This window comes from Carettochelys insculpta, chromosome 1, assembly GCF_033958435.1.
Source record: "Carettochelys insculpta isolate YL-2023 chromosome 1, ASM3395843v1, whole genome shotgun sequence".
NCBI classification, from domain to species: Eukaryota; Metazoa; Chordata; order Testudines; family Carettochelyidae; genus Carettochelys; species Carettochelys insculpta.
The window spans coordinates 311,517,134-311,531,644 of record NC_134137.1 but is presented as its reverse complement, the minus strand read 5'-3'; the positions used below and the strand labels follow the sequence as shown (position 1 = coordinate 311,531,644).

General features: G+C 42.2%; 1 protein-coding gene across 1 annotated transcript in view; it reads left to right on the top strand.

The window, feature by feature from the left end:
• Positions 1 to 14,511, top strand: part of MYRFL (myelin regulatory factor like) — a 77,883-nt gene that overhangs the window by 18,980 nt on the left and 44,392 nt on the right. Inside the window, exons 3-7 of the mRNA XM_075004093.1 lie at positions 975 to 1,051; positions 1,327 to 1,585; positions 3,715 to 3,806; positions 5,609 to 5,759; positions 12,629 to 12,824. Of these exons, the coding sequence (XP_074860194.1) occupies positions 975 to 1,051; positions 1,327 to 1,585; positions 3,715 to 3,806; positions 5,609 to 5,759; positions 12,629 to 12,824 (775 nt within the window). The remainder of the gene's footprint in view (positions 1 to 974; positions 1,052 to 1,326; positions 1,586 to 3,714; positions 3,807 to 5,608; positions 5,760 to 12,628; positions 12,825 to 14,511) is intronic.

Here is a 14,511-nt window from a genome sequence, read left to right as displayed (position 1 = left end):
TGCCTTGTTGAGCATTAACGATTGTTGGAGATGAGAATTATCTGTGGGGAGAAAGGTGCATCTAGTTATCCATTAACAGGGCATATATTGGGATTTATCCATTGGGCTATATAGCTTTGTGCCTGGGAAGTAAAGAGGAGAACATAACATGATACTGGCAACAGGCAGCTTTAACATAATGTGATGTCAGAGTCTGGCTTGCATGGCTCTGCACTTAACAAAAACCATCATTTGTAATGCATTTTAGTTGTTTAGTCAGATTTCTAAAAGGCAGCCATAGGCCCCAAGGCTGTTCTGAGCAGCTAGCCCATATGTTGAACAAAGTGGAGGTGGGGTGTAATGCATGGTATGAATAGCTAGTCTTAAATTATAAGGTCACTGGCTTTTGTACTTTGACCTCAGCAGGGCTGCATGCTTAAAAAAAAGCTACCAGTTCCTGCTCTGCCTCCCCCTATTAAGGGCTTCCTAACTGAGCTGAAAAATTACATGGGGATGAAAAATGAGTCAAGAGATTGTGGAGAGGTCGGGGGGTTGAGCAAGCCCAAGTCTTGCCTGGAAACCCTTCCCTGAACTCCCTCTTCCCTGGTGAGCTTACAAGGGCCTAGCTCCAATTTGTATTTTAATCTGACAAACACAAATTGCATCCCCTTCCATTGTGTCCTATGTTCCTTCCTCTCTGCTATCCCTAGTTTGTGCCTCTTGATTTCCACAGCACTGAAGTTCTGGATGGTGAAGCATAAGTCAGAACAAATTGTCTGAAGCTGATACATTCTGCTGATGAGGATATTGGTCATCTCCCACTCAGAGTCTAGAGAGAGGGGGAATTTTATATTTTTATAGGCAGGCCAAGCCTTTTAGGCTACCAGGTCCATATGCTGTGAATTACTCATGTGGTTTTAGGTGGTCAAAGATTGGCTTATGGTCATTGTGCATTTCTTTTCATAGCGAGATGAAAACGATGCTTTCATTTCCAGGCAAAGCCAGTTACCAGAGTCCCCACCAGATTCAGGATCAGAACCATACTCGCCGCCACAGCTGAAGGTTGGGTTGTGTGAGTTCTAATCTTACTGTACTATTAGCATTCTTCTCTTTATGAAACAAACCAGCAGACATGTAGTGCTTTAAAGACTAACAAAGCAATTTAATAGGTGATGCTCTGAAGAAGTGGGTCTGTCCCATGAAAGCTCATCACCTAATTAAATTATTCTGTTAGCCTTTAAAGCGCTACATGACTGCTGGTTTGTTTTGTTAGAATATAGCCTAACATGGCCACCTCTCTGTTACTCTTCTCTATGATTGAACTGTTTCATTTGCTGTTCCTGGCAGCTTTACATCATGATGCTGCAGGGCCCACTGGACTGCGGCCGCCACTTTCTGTCCCTTCGGTGGGGGCACCCGACACGTTTCCTTGTAGGTACCCTGAAAGTTTCTTTGATGTGAGCACCAATGGCCAACCCTGTGGCATTCTCCAAGACTGCTGTGTCAAGCCAGATAATGCCGTTTCTCCCTGGAATACTCCTACATCCTCCAGCTGTTTGGGTTTAAATTATTCCTACCTTCAGCCAAGGACCTATCATAGTTCTGGGTAAGGTATTCTAGTCTAATTCTATTACACAGGGCCAGAGTTGTCCCATTCATAGGATGGTTTGGGTAGGCTACTCCAGGCCCCCTACTTTAGGGGCGGGTCTTACAGCAGCTACCCCCAACTGTCCTATGAATGGACAGTCCCACATACAGGGAGTCTAGAGTGGCCAAGGGGATTACTTGGGGAAGGCTGGCATGGAAAGGCAGCAGGGGGTTGGCCCCTCTGCCCCCCACACTCATTGCAGTGGCAAGAAGCAGAGTGATGTACGCAGCAGCCTGCAATGCTCCACCACCATCTCCCAGCTCTGCTTCACAGTGGGGCATGGGCTGAGGGCAGGGTGCTCCACTTCCTGTTGCCATGGTGAAGCGAGTGTCCTGGCTGTGAGGTGGCAGCAGAATGGAGCAGGGTGCTGACTTGCTCCAGGGTGTTGGTGAGTGTGGGGCTGGGGAGGAGGGACTGACCCATGCTGCCTCCCTCTGCTAGACCCTCTGGTAATCCCCTGGGTCATGCAGCTCCTGTGGGGGGGGGGGTCTTTGGTGAAAGGGTAAGAGGGGTGGGAGGAGACAGAGCAGGGACAGGAAAAGGTGGGGTGGGGGCGGAGCAAGGGTGGGGCTTGGGGAAGGGGTGAAGTTGGGGGGGAAGAGGTGATGCCTGGGGCAATGGGGTTGCCCCAGGCCCTGCACCTAGAGTGTGTGGTGGGGGGAGGGGTGATTGCTCCTGTCCCCATTCCCCACCAGGGATGGCCCTGTGTGGGAAGGAAGGCAGATACACAAAGGAAAAGTGAACAACAAGAAGTCCTGTGGCACCTTATAGACTAACAGATATTTGGAGCATAAGCTTTTGTGGGTGAAGACCCGCTTCTGTTCTTAAGACCGATATGGTTTAGAAAAAATACCTGTGGGTGCAAGTTTCTCCACACGGTGGCTCTGTTCAGACATTCATGGAATTCTTATCAGCTATTGTTCTGTATTGTATAGATTAAAAGTCTGATTAAAATCAAAAGCAATTCAATTTTGATAAGAACTTAAAAGGTTAGAGAGATTGCAAGCTAATGAGTAGCTGGGATGGCTGAAATAGCTGCCATATTTTACAGCCCTCCTTTGAGTGGTTTTATTTTCATGAGTTAACAGTGTGACACAAAGCATGAAGAAAGCCAGCTCCTTCTACTGCATCATATACTTGATGTAGTAGTGTTCAGCCACCCAAATATATTGGGTGTTTAATAACAAAACGAATAGAGATTAGGCAAAACCCTTTACCTCCAGTGCCTAATCAAAATATGTTGGTGGGCACAGGGAAAAGTTAGCCATCTCCCAGGCTGTCAACTGGAAGCTATTTTAGCCTATAACCCTCTCCCCTATGCCTGTATAGCTGGCACATAAAAAGTCTCAAGGATGTGTATAGTGGCATATCTCTAGACCTGTCCCTTTCCCTCCTCCCAGTGTGGAGCTAGACTTCATCTACACAAGAGATGCAAACACCTTCAAGAGGTCTTCATCATATTCCTTCCTCCTTATGCAGCAAAATCACTGTAAATAAACTGTGTCCTTATCCATGCAGGCAGGAACATGCTTGCCCCAATCTGACTAAAAACATTCAAGAATAAGGTTGAGAGTCATAGACAGTGAATGAATCTAGGGCTGAAGGAACTAAGCCCCCGCATCCCACCTCTGCTCTCCAGGACTCCACGTAAACCAAATGTGCCCACACACTGTAGAGGCAGATCACTTCTGCCCCAGCAGGTAGCGTGTGGCCCCAAAGTGAGCAAATGCAGGAGAGTGGGCTGTGTGTGCCCTCAGCCTTCCCTGGCCTGAGCATAGGGGGAAGGGCGGATGGCGAGCAGCCCCAACACTTCCTGGAGCAGGGCAGCCCCTGGCCTTGGAGGACATATGGCAGGCAATCTCTGTGGTGTGCTGAGGGCATACAGCTTGCATTGAGAAGGGTGAATTCCTTGGTGACATGGAATAAAAAGAATGCTGGTAATTAACACTCGAAAGCACAAGTCACTTCATTCAGTTAAATAAAACAAAATCAGACTTGAGGTAAAAATACTGTTAGAATCCAGCATTTGTGTTACCTTACAGCTTAAGCTGTTCTGTGAAATAATAATGTACAATGTATTTTTAAAGCATGTCCCTGGCATCAGCCAAAAAGAAAAGGCACTCTCAATTGTTAGAACATGCCACCGATTCTCCACCATGGACAAACTCCACTCAGCAAGGTAAGTGTTACGTATTATTGACCCACGAAGACATTTTAACAGTTACCCTAGTGCTGATAATTAAATATGATAGGGTGGGGACAGGTGCCTTCAAGCAATTTCCTGGTTTTTCAAAAGTGAGGAACACTCTAGTCATGCAGGTTACAGAGGCAGCTTCTAATGTTCACACCCACAGTTTACTCTTCAGCCAAATGGTTCTGTCCTCTTTAAATGTGTGAAACTGTGGTTCATAGGGAATTCTGTACTGACCTTGTGAATGCAAAGTTTAGTAGGACATGGAAACCAACTTGGGGCAGATTAACATGTGTCGGGGCTGGAGTGAAGGATGAAAATACATTTCAGCGTCACCAACCATCTGATTTCACAGTTGTTTACAGCTTCTGTAAAAGGTATCCATATGGGGTTCTGAAAAAGCTCTTTATTGTTCCCCCTCCCCAATATTAATGTAATTCAGGGTTTTATCAAGATGGGAATGCTGAGTCTATAATATTCTCTATGTATACAAAAAGACTTTTATTGGGCTTCTACAGCATTGGATCCACTGATATATGATGCCATATGTGACTGAACAGATAATTCTCAAAGAACAATTTATCTGATTAATTAAAGCCTTTTTTTCCCCAGCTGGCATATCATCTGTGAGAACTTACAAATGTGCCATTTCTGTACATTTCTCAGACATGAAGAAGAGCTCAGTGTAGCTTGAAAGATGGTGTTCCTCTTCAACAGAAGTTGGTCCAATAAAAGATATTACCTCAGCCCTCTTGTCTCTTGAATAACCTGGGGCTGAAATGGCTACAGTAATACTGCATAATGAGAAGCCTGTCACTCCTTCAGATTTACAAGTTATTTGAAAATATTAGATGAACTTCTAGAGTAGTTTTTATCTGGTAGGACAGGGATTGATCAGAGACCATTTTTTAAATATCAGTTGTTTGATCCGTGTTGGTAAATTGTGATTGGTCAGATGGGTCACATGGTATTATTACTACAGTGCCTGATGGATAAACTTGTAGTTGGTTATGGATTCTTGCCTGTGTGAATTTAAAATGTTGGGTTTTAATAATGGTGATACAGCTTTGAAATTGGCTCTGGGCAAACATTTATTTCAGTAAAACACAGTGGCTCAGTGTTAGTGGATTGTGACATGCAAGGCGCTCAAATATGGCAGAAGAAAATTGGTTTAAAAATCAAAATGAGTAAACAGAGAACATTGTTTGTAGTGTTCACCCAGCTGTCTGTCAGAAACACAGTTATAGCAGCTAGGGGCTCTGGGCTGCAATTATTTCAACAACGCTGTCCTCTTTCTGTCACACTTTGCTGCCTCAGGCCATGTCAGGATTCCTAGATTGCTTGCTTACTGTAGTGTACTCTCTAATGCAGACTGCACTCCATTTATTTGTCTCCTATATGAAGTGCTCCTCAGTCTTTTTGATGTGTGGTATTTCACCCATCAGTAGTGACCCTGGCTACTTCAAGCTGATGTAATTAGCAATCTGGGATATTTCTCATTATAAGCAGTGAATGGACACCCTGTTTGAATTGCTGAATGTTGCTTTTTTGACTATGGAACTAAATACTCATTAATTTGGACTGTTGGATTTTTTTATTTTAAGATTTTTGTGGGAGTGAGAATTGATCATTCTGATGTTTCTGCTTCGCCAGATCTTGTCACAAAATGATGTCAAACATTACAATGTTTAGCTGACAAACTTTTACACCATGTTATTTGCTGTTTTCTGCAGTGTTACTAGCTGGCCCTGGCATGTAGCCAATGAACTGTCACTTTTGACTCTTCACAGTGACGGCAAAGGATTGTGCCACTGAGGTGCAAGACTATGACAGCGATGAACAGAATGTAGCTGCTGTGGACAAATGTTACCAGGCTCTGACATGGCAACCCTACCAAACCTCTCAGTGGAGCAAGTTATTTAACTATAATTACGAAAAGCTGTAAGCATGAATATTTTCACTTGCATTTGCTTTTCCGTTGTATTGACCTGCTGAAATGCATGGTATAGGCAGTTCTCAGACTGGAACTGGAGGGGGGGAAAAAGTGAGAGCGAGACGTGAGGATGAAGTTGCAGGGAGCTCTGATGACCGTTTTTTAGGAATGTCTGGATATTCATGCCAAGTGTTCTGATAGATTTTTTTATTTTTTAAAACACAGCAGATGGACCCTACGGGTATGTCTATATTTCCATGAAGATCAGCCTGGTCTGGGTTGATCTTCCAGAGTTTGACTTTGCGCGTCTGGTAAAAACATGCAAAATTGATCTCTCTGGGGTCAGCATGCGATCGCTGTACTTCATGCTCTTGCATGGAGTAAGAGACGTGGATGGAAGAGTACTAGAGACTAGTTCCATACTAGGGAAATAAGTCGATTTCCGATACATCCGTTCAAGTTACGCAAATGCCATAGCTAGAATTGTGTATCTGAAATGGACTTATTTCCCTAATATAGAAATAGCCGTGATCAGGTGGATTCAGGCATGAGAACACTTCCAACCTGACTTATATCTATATGATTTTTCTTCTCCTTTTGGCAAAACAGATTGGAACAAGAAACATCACCTTCCTGTGGCTTACAAAGGCCCTCTTAAAGTAGTTATATTTGTTACTTGTTATTGCTGCATAGGTTCTTATAACCTGTGCTACAAGGTTTTAATACAGTGCACCTGCATTAGGGTTTGCTCACACAGACACATAGTTGTGAAACAGACTTTTTCAGCAGCAACAACACAAGGGGGAAAACCTCTCCCCAGTAGCAACCCACCACCTTGGGAAAGGTCACTCCAAGTTCAGTCCGCCTCTCCATCCCCTAGTTTTCAGTGTTCTCGTATTTGTTCAGAGAACCTCGTCATTCTTTTTCTCTTTCTAAGAGACCCTTCCATGTTGGCTTGTTTACCCCCAAGGGCTCAAGTAAGCAATTAGTTACTGTTAGCTGAAGAGAAGCCTTGAAGTGATAGGGTTAGTGTGTGTTTTCCTCCACCATCCTCTCCCCTTCCAAAAATATTAAAAAAAAAAAAAAAAACAAGAAAAAAACCCAACAACTTAGCAAAAAGAACACTTTCAAAAAAAAAAAAGGTTAATTCAGGTGCATAATGTTTGGCCCTGAATACAGTCTTTTCAATTTGTGCACATGTAACACTGTAGCAGAACAATGAGGTATTTTTGTTTTGCTTTTTTGCTGTTTTTACACAATCCCATCCTGAAAGGACAGGCTTAAGGGTGAGCCAGTAGTTGAATAAGGCCTGGTCTACACTAGGAGATAAAATCAATTTTAAATACACAAATCCAGCTATGGGAATCGCATAGTTGAAGTAGATGTATCTGATACTGATTTTTGCTGCTGTCCACAGAGCAGGAGTTTGACAGAGAAACTCTCCAGTTGACTTCCCTTACTCCTCATGGCTGCCAGGAATACCAGGTTGCACCCTGACAGTGCACTTTAGTACATCCCCACTAGGCATGCTAAACTGAACCACTGAAGATCGACTGCCAACACATCAGTCTTCCCATAAGCGTAGATGTACCCTATCTCTCACTTTCAAATCTCAGTGCTTTTACTGGGAAAGCCAGCAAGTCTCCCAGGCCGTGTCTACATGTGCCCCAAACTTCGAAATGGCCACGCAAATGGCCATTTCGAAGTTTGGGGCACATGTAGACGTAGTCCCAGTCAGTTTGAAGAGGTGATAGTGACATGGATACCTCTCCCCAAAGAAGTGGCCTGCCACATCCACTCTATTACGCATCAACTTTTGATCGATGGCTACATTTCTGCTGTCAATCAGAGGTGTTGCACTCTGTGTCCAGGCAGTAATCCTATCAGCAATTCAATCCCCTTTTTGTTTAAAACTTAAAACTGATGTTCTAGATGTACTTTTTTGGTGCATTTTATGTCAAGGAATGAATACTGTGATTACCATAAAAGTACATAACCAAATAAATAATTACCATTATTTGGAAAATGGATTTTAATACTATTTTAGGGGATCATCCTTTTTTATACAGGTCTATGTTAATAATCTTCATCCTAAGAGGTACTGTAATTATGATTAGTGTACAGAATTTCTCTGCTTGATGATGATATATCCTGTTTGTGTCAAAAGAACATTATCACTGCAACATCTACATAAATAGTTATTGATCCTAAAAATAGTTACTGTTGCCTTTTTGAGAGTGCTGTAATTTTGTTTCTAAGGAAACAAAAATACCATTTTCCTCTTAATCTTTTGATATTATCACCTTTTGCAGTTTATAGCAGGTGGGATTCCATTCTGAAAAGTGTTGTCTCACGTTCCAATTTGCTCTAGTTATAAAAGCTCAGTGGAGTTGGAACTAGAAGTTTAGATTTGAAAATTCCTCTCTTCTGTGAAAATTTAAATCTGAGCTGTTCCGCTTTGTCATGTTTCTATATAAAAACTTCTCAAATTTCAGCTAACGCTATAGTTAAGCTTTTCAAAAGTAAGTGCTGATTTTTGGGATCCTTGGTCTGGAGATATCTTATCTGAAATCCTTTAAAGGGGCCGAAGTTTTCATAGAGTGGATGCTCAGCACTTTCAGAACTTAAAGTCTCTTTACAGTATCTCAACCTCAATACCAAAAATTGTTATCTATTTCTGAAAATTCTGACCACTGAGTGTTAATTTTTCAGCCTTCAGTAGTCACAACATAAATACTAATTAAAATAAAATCAGGGAGTGACCCTGGAAACACTTAAGCATGTGGTTAATGTTGTATATATTAGTAGTTGCATTACACACATGAATAGCTACATTGAAATTAAAGATAAACATATGTGCCTGTGTTTTTCCAGAATCACTGCCAGTGTATATTTCTGAGAAATCAATCGCCCTAAATACAGGAATCCAGTTTGCATAATCTTAGGCTCATGTGATCTGTGAAATGCATACCTCAATTTTATTTTACCTTCATTATGAAGCTGCCCAGAGATTTCAAATCAAGAAAATGAGAATATATTGGTTTATTAGTTATGCCTAGCTACAAGTATGAAAATTAGAAGGTGGAAAAGTAATTCAGTATTTATTTAGGAGAAACGGAATTCTGTATTTAAAGAAACTCTAATCTGTTTATTTTCTAGAGCAAACTTGTTTAAAACACCCTTTAAACATTTAAATCCATCAAATAAACTCTCCAGCACTTGCACTGTATTTATTTAATTTTCTGCTGCTGCTAAAGGATTTGTCTACAGCTATGTTCATAAAGTGATGTGTAAGGCATTGTTAATCCAGGCACTAGAAATGGCCTCATTCCTCAGGTGGCTGCTCCTTGTGTGGAGGCCTTGAAAGGTGAGGCTTTCAGTCTGTGATTTAACTCTGTGGCTCAGGAATGGGGAAAAGAGGTATGGGACCGCTTTCCCTTCCATACACTTTGAGCCACTGCATGCACACAGAGTCCCTTCCAGTGCTGTGAAAGAAATAATGTTGGATAGTAACAGAGAGAAAGCTATGCTAGTCTATACACTATCAAAACAAAAAAACAGTAAAGTAGCACTTTAAAGACAAACAAAATAATTTATTAGGTGAGCTTTTGTGGGACAGACCAACTTCTTCAGACCATATCCATGCCAGAACAGACTCAATATTTAAGGCACAGAGAACCAAAAATAGTAATCAAGGTTGACAAATCAGGAAAAAAAATTATCAAGGTGAGCAAATCAGGGAGTAGAGGGAACTGGGGGGGAGTCAAGAATTAGATTAAGCCAAGTATGCAGAAGAGCCCCTATAATGACCCAGGAAATTCTCATCCCAGTTCAAACCACTTGTTAATGTGTTGAATTTGAATATAAAAAAGAGTTCAGCAGTCTCTCTTTCAAGACTGTTATGAAAATTCCTCTTCAGTGAAACACAGACTTTTAAGTCTTTAACAGAATGGCCCAGTCCATTAAAATGTTGGCTGACTGGTTTGTGGATCAGGAGTGTTTTTATGTCTGTTTTGTTCCCCTTAACGCTTTGTCTAAGAGAGTTTGAAGTCTGTCCAATATACAAAACATCTGGACGTTGTTGGCACATGATGGCATATTTAATGTTAGTTGAGGAACATGAGAATGTGCCCGTGATTCTGTGAATAACCTGGTTAGGTCCACAGTTGGTATCTCCAGAATAGATATATGGACAAAGCTGGCAGCGGGCTTTGTTGCAAGGAAAAGTTCCAGGACTGGTGTTCCTGCGGCACAGACTGTGGCTGTTGGTGAGAATCCTCATAAGGTTGGGAGGTTGTCTGTGGGAGAGAACAGGCCTGTCACCTAGGGCCTTCTGGAGTGTGGCATCCTGATTAAGGATAGGTTGTAGGTCTGTAATAATGCATTGCAGTGGTTTGAGTTGGGGGCTGTAGGTAATGACCAGTGGTGTTCTGTTCTTGGCTTTTTTAGGCCTATCTTGGAGTAGCTGGTCTCTGGGTATTTGTCTGGCCCTGTCGATTTGTTCTTTAATTTCTCCTGGTGGGTAATTCATTGTAGTTTTTGGTCTCTTGTCAGTTGGATCAGAGCAAATGTGATTGTACCTAAGGGTTTGACTGTAAACAATGTATCTAGTTAAGTGTGCAGGATGGAAACTAGAAGCATGTAGGTAAGTATAGCGATCAGCAGGTTTCTGGTAGAGTGTGGTACTGATCAGGCCATCCTTGATTTGTAGTGTAGTGTCCACCAAATGTATTTCTCGCATGGAGTAATCGAAGCATAACTTGATGGTGGGGTGCAGATTGTTAAAGTCTCTGTGGAATTCTTCTAGAGTTTCTGTACCATGGGTCCAAATCATAAAGATGTCATCAATGTGTCTTAAGCAGAGGAGGGGTAATAGGGAACAAGAGCTGAGGAATTGTTATTCCAGGTCAGCCATAAATATATTAGCGTATTGTGCTCAGCCAACATTTTAATGGAGTGGGCCATTCTGTTGCTGACTTAAAAGTCTGAGGAATTTTCACAACAGCCTTGAAAGAGAGGCTGCTGAACTCTCTTTTATATTCCAGTTTGACAAATTAACACATGGTTTGAACCAGGATGCGAATTTTCTGGGTCATTATAAGGGCTCTTTTGCATATTTGGCTTAATCTAACTCGTCTCCCCCACCCCGCCCCCTGCCCCTCTACTCTCTGATTTGCTCACCTTGATAATTTTTCCTGATTTGTCAACCTTGATTACTATTTTTGGTTCTTTGTGCCTTAAATATTGAGTCTGTTCTGGCATGGCTATGGTCTGAAGAAGTGGGTCTGTTCCACACAAGCTCACCTAATAAATTATTTTGTTAGTCTTTAAAGTGCTACTTTACTGCTTTTTTGTTTAAATAATGTTGGGTTTGCTAGCAACTCCAGCAGAGGTGTTCTGATGTCGAGTGAATGACTGGGCCATGGTCCAGATCTCTCCCCTCCTCTCCTGCATTCCGGGAGCATTTCACTGAAGTGTTCAGAAAATTGGCAGTTTATAAATTGCCATTGCCCTTACAGAGATGAAATTTCTAAATTTATATAGAGGCTTAAGGCGTTTCTTCAGCAAAGAAGCTTTTAAGATCTGATCTACTCATTATTATGACCTACATTTAATAAAAAAGCAAATTCAGAAGCAATATGGTAGTTTATGAAGCCTGTTTAGCTTTGCTCTCCACACCAAAAAAATCCATGATTAAAGTTGATACAAAATAATTGTATTTATCAATCTTTTCTAAGATCTTTATATGAAATCCTTCCAACCTATAATGAACAAATGAATAGATTAGTTTTGGCTGTGCTAATGAGGAGTTCCATATTGTAATTTGGTCATTATCATCAAATCCGTCATTAATGAAGAAAGTCATTCTTCATTTCAGGAATATTTTCTATATACTCCTGTTACTTCAAGCTTATCAATTACTTCAATCAGCAGACTGCAATCATTGGATGGCTAATTCACCAGCTCCTTCTGGAAGAGATCTTTTGATCCTTTTGCCTGATGTGCTCTCCAGCTTGTCTGTTATCCTTTCCAATCAGTAGAATGGGGTTCCATTACTTTGTGAATGCAGCACCGCACTCCGAACCAGTGTTTCATGACAGAAATTGTTCCTGAGTGTATGTGTCACCATGTCAGTTGTCATATGCTTGGCCTGAGTAAAACCCTGCCCACCCCAACAGCTACCGTAGAAGTGTTTGGTTGTGGGAATTCTGGCACAGGCAAGAGGTCTACTATGCTCATTTATGCACATCAGTAGAAAGCATTTTCATCTCTGTTACTTCTAGTGGTGCTTTTTGAGCTCTGGGAATATATATATATTTTTTTCAGGGGGAAAGTGCTTTATATATAAAATTTAAATTGTAAGCAAGAATTGTGTTCAGCTTTCCCACACTTAACTTTTGTATATGTAAGGTGCCAGAGTAGAATAACACATCAATTTTTAAAGAATTCCCATTCCTACCCCTATGAAGATAAAAGCCAAGTATATCTAGATCTATTGTTTGAGATTACATATAATATAATCCCACATTCATTTCATTAGCAGGAAGTGGATTTATTTATAAGGTGACAATATCTCCCTGTCCCTCCACCAAGCCCCGGGGAGCTGGAATCCCTCCTCGGTCCCAGGGAAGCGGAGGCCACGGGCACTCCTGGCCTTGATCCTCAACCCCTGAGGGCCTAAATATGGGACAGTTGGTCCCTTTTAAATAATAAGTCGGGACGCCTTTTTGGCGTCCCAAATACAGGACCATCCCACCCAATATGGGATGGATGGTCACCCTATTTATTTAACTCTACCTAAAGCAACATGGGCAGGATTTGTCACTGAAATGTATGATTGTTAACTGTATGTGCTCCATATTCCTGTTTTTCATAGCCCTGATGTAGGATGCCACATCGTCACAGACAAAGGATTTAATTTTTCAACAACAGATGATGCTTTTGTATGCCAGAAGAAGAACCATTTCCAGATCACAGTCCACATTAGTGTTGTTGGGAATCCAAAGTATGTCCAAACTCACTTGGGGCTGAAATCTATTGAAAAGTTTTACTTGAAAACTTTTGGAATTAAGGTAAGACTCCATGTGCTTTTAATTTTTCTTCATTACAAGTATGTGATTGTCAACGGAGCAGGCGGAATAATACAAAATGCCATTGCAATCTTGGTGAGGGCCACCTTAAGTTAGTTCTTTTGGTGACTGATAGAATGAGCAACGATTTTGTTCATTGGGATGTGTGCAAATAGTGAGATTCTTCTGCATTTGTGTGCTGAGGAGTGTAAAATTTGCACAGCTGTTATAACACTGATTTCCCTCCTCTTAAAGATTGTCATCCAATCAGGGAATGCAGATGTCACCATGTAACTTAGGTAGTCAATTGCACATCATGAACAAGGACTAATTGAAACAAGTCATTTGCAAAAGTGGCAAAAATTCAATTCTATTCTCAGATAATCTACAAACAGCAGGACTAAATAAGTCATTTTTAACCATTTGAGTTATGGGGATTAACATATACACAAACAGTGCAGGGGTGAGAGGGAGGGTTCAAGGGTTTGGTGTGGAATTATAGTTTAGAGAAGAATTTCTACAAAGCTGAAGGGGAGGTTATCTGTAAATTATGGCAGATAGCTGAATCAATGAAATGTAGCTGAGCTCTCTCCAACTGGCAAAATCGGAACCAAAATTTCATCTCTCATCCTCAGATGCTTTTGTGTATGGCCATGTTCTTATACTCCCCTTCCCCTCTGCCACAAAGATTTGCACTAGGTTTTATTTACCAGAAGACAGTAGCAATTTGAAATGTTTGTGTTGGTATTTTTACAGCATAGTTAAGAACTTTGATTTGCTTCATGATCTTAGAATTCTGACGCATAGTTAACTGGCGGAACTCCTTGTCACATGGTAGTATTGGGGAAAAAAATAAAAGCTTGATGGAATTGGGGAAAGATTTATACATGTCTGGAGTCCCCTGGCTAGTATAAATATTCATAAAAGTTATCCCCTCTTATGCTTCAGGACATAAATAAATCCTTAACAACTTGGGATCAGCAAGAAAATTTTCCCTTGCCATATTATTGCAAAATTGTCCATGATGGAGGCTTTAGACCAGGGGTCAGAACCTATGAGGCGGAGTGCCAGAATTTGACCTTTTCACCTCTATGTGTGGCCCCAGTGCCAATGATACTTTTAAAAGGTGTGTGGAGTCCCTGTGCTCCTGGAAGTACGGCCCTGCACTTAAGGGGTGGGGTGGGTGGGGGCTTGGCTATGGTCCTGGCCCCACACCTTGGGTCTCAGCCATGTGCTCTGGTGGGGCAGGGACCACATGGAGGGGTTGGAACTCTGCAGCAGAGACCCTGCACCCCAGTCCTGTGCTCTGGCCCCATGCCCCAGCAGGGGGCCCCATACCCTGAGACTGGCTCCTGTGCTCCAGACTCAGCCCCATGACACAGTGGAGTGGGAACACTGTGGCAGGGTGGAGATTCTGCAGCAGAGGGTTCTGCACCTTGGCTGGGGCCCTGTGCTCGAAGCCGAGCTCTACACACCAGGCTGCACTCCGGCCCGGGTTAAGCAGTGGGGCTCTGGACATGGACCCACACCACATCCTGGTGCTCCAGCAGGGGTCCTGGTCCCACTCCATGCTGAATGGGGGAGGAGGGGCAGGGCTGGAGATCCCACCACATACCACTCGAAATTTGCTTGTGTGCCCAGTGGCACGTGCCAGGAATTGCCAACCTCTGCTTTAGACCTTCATTTGAAA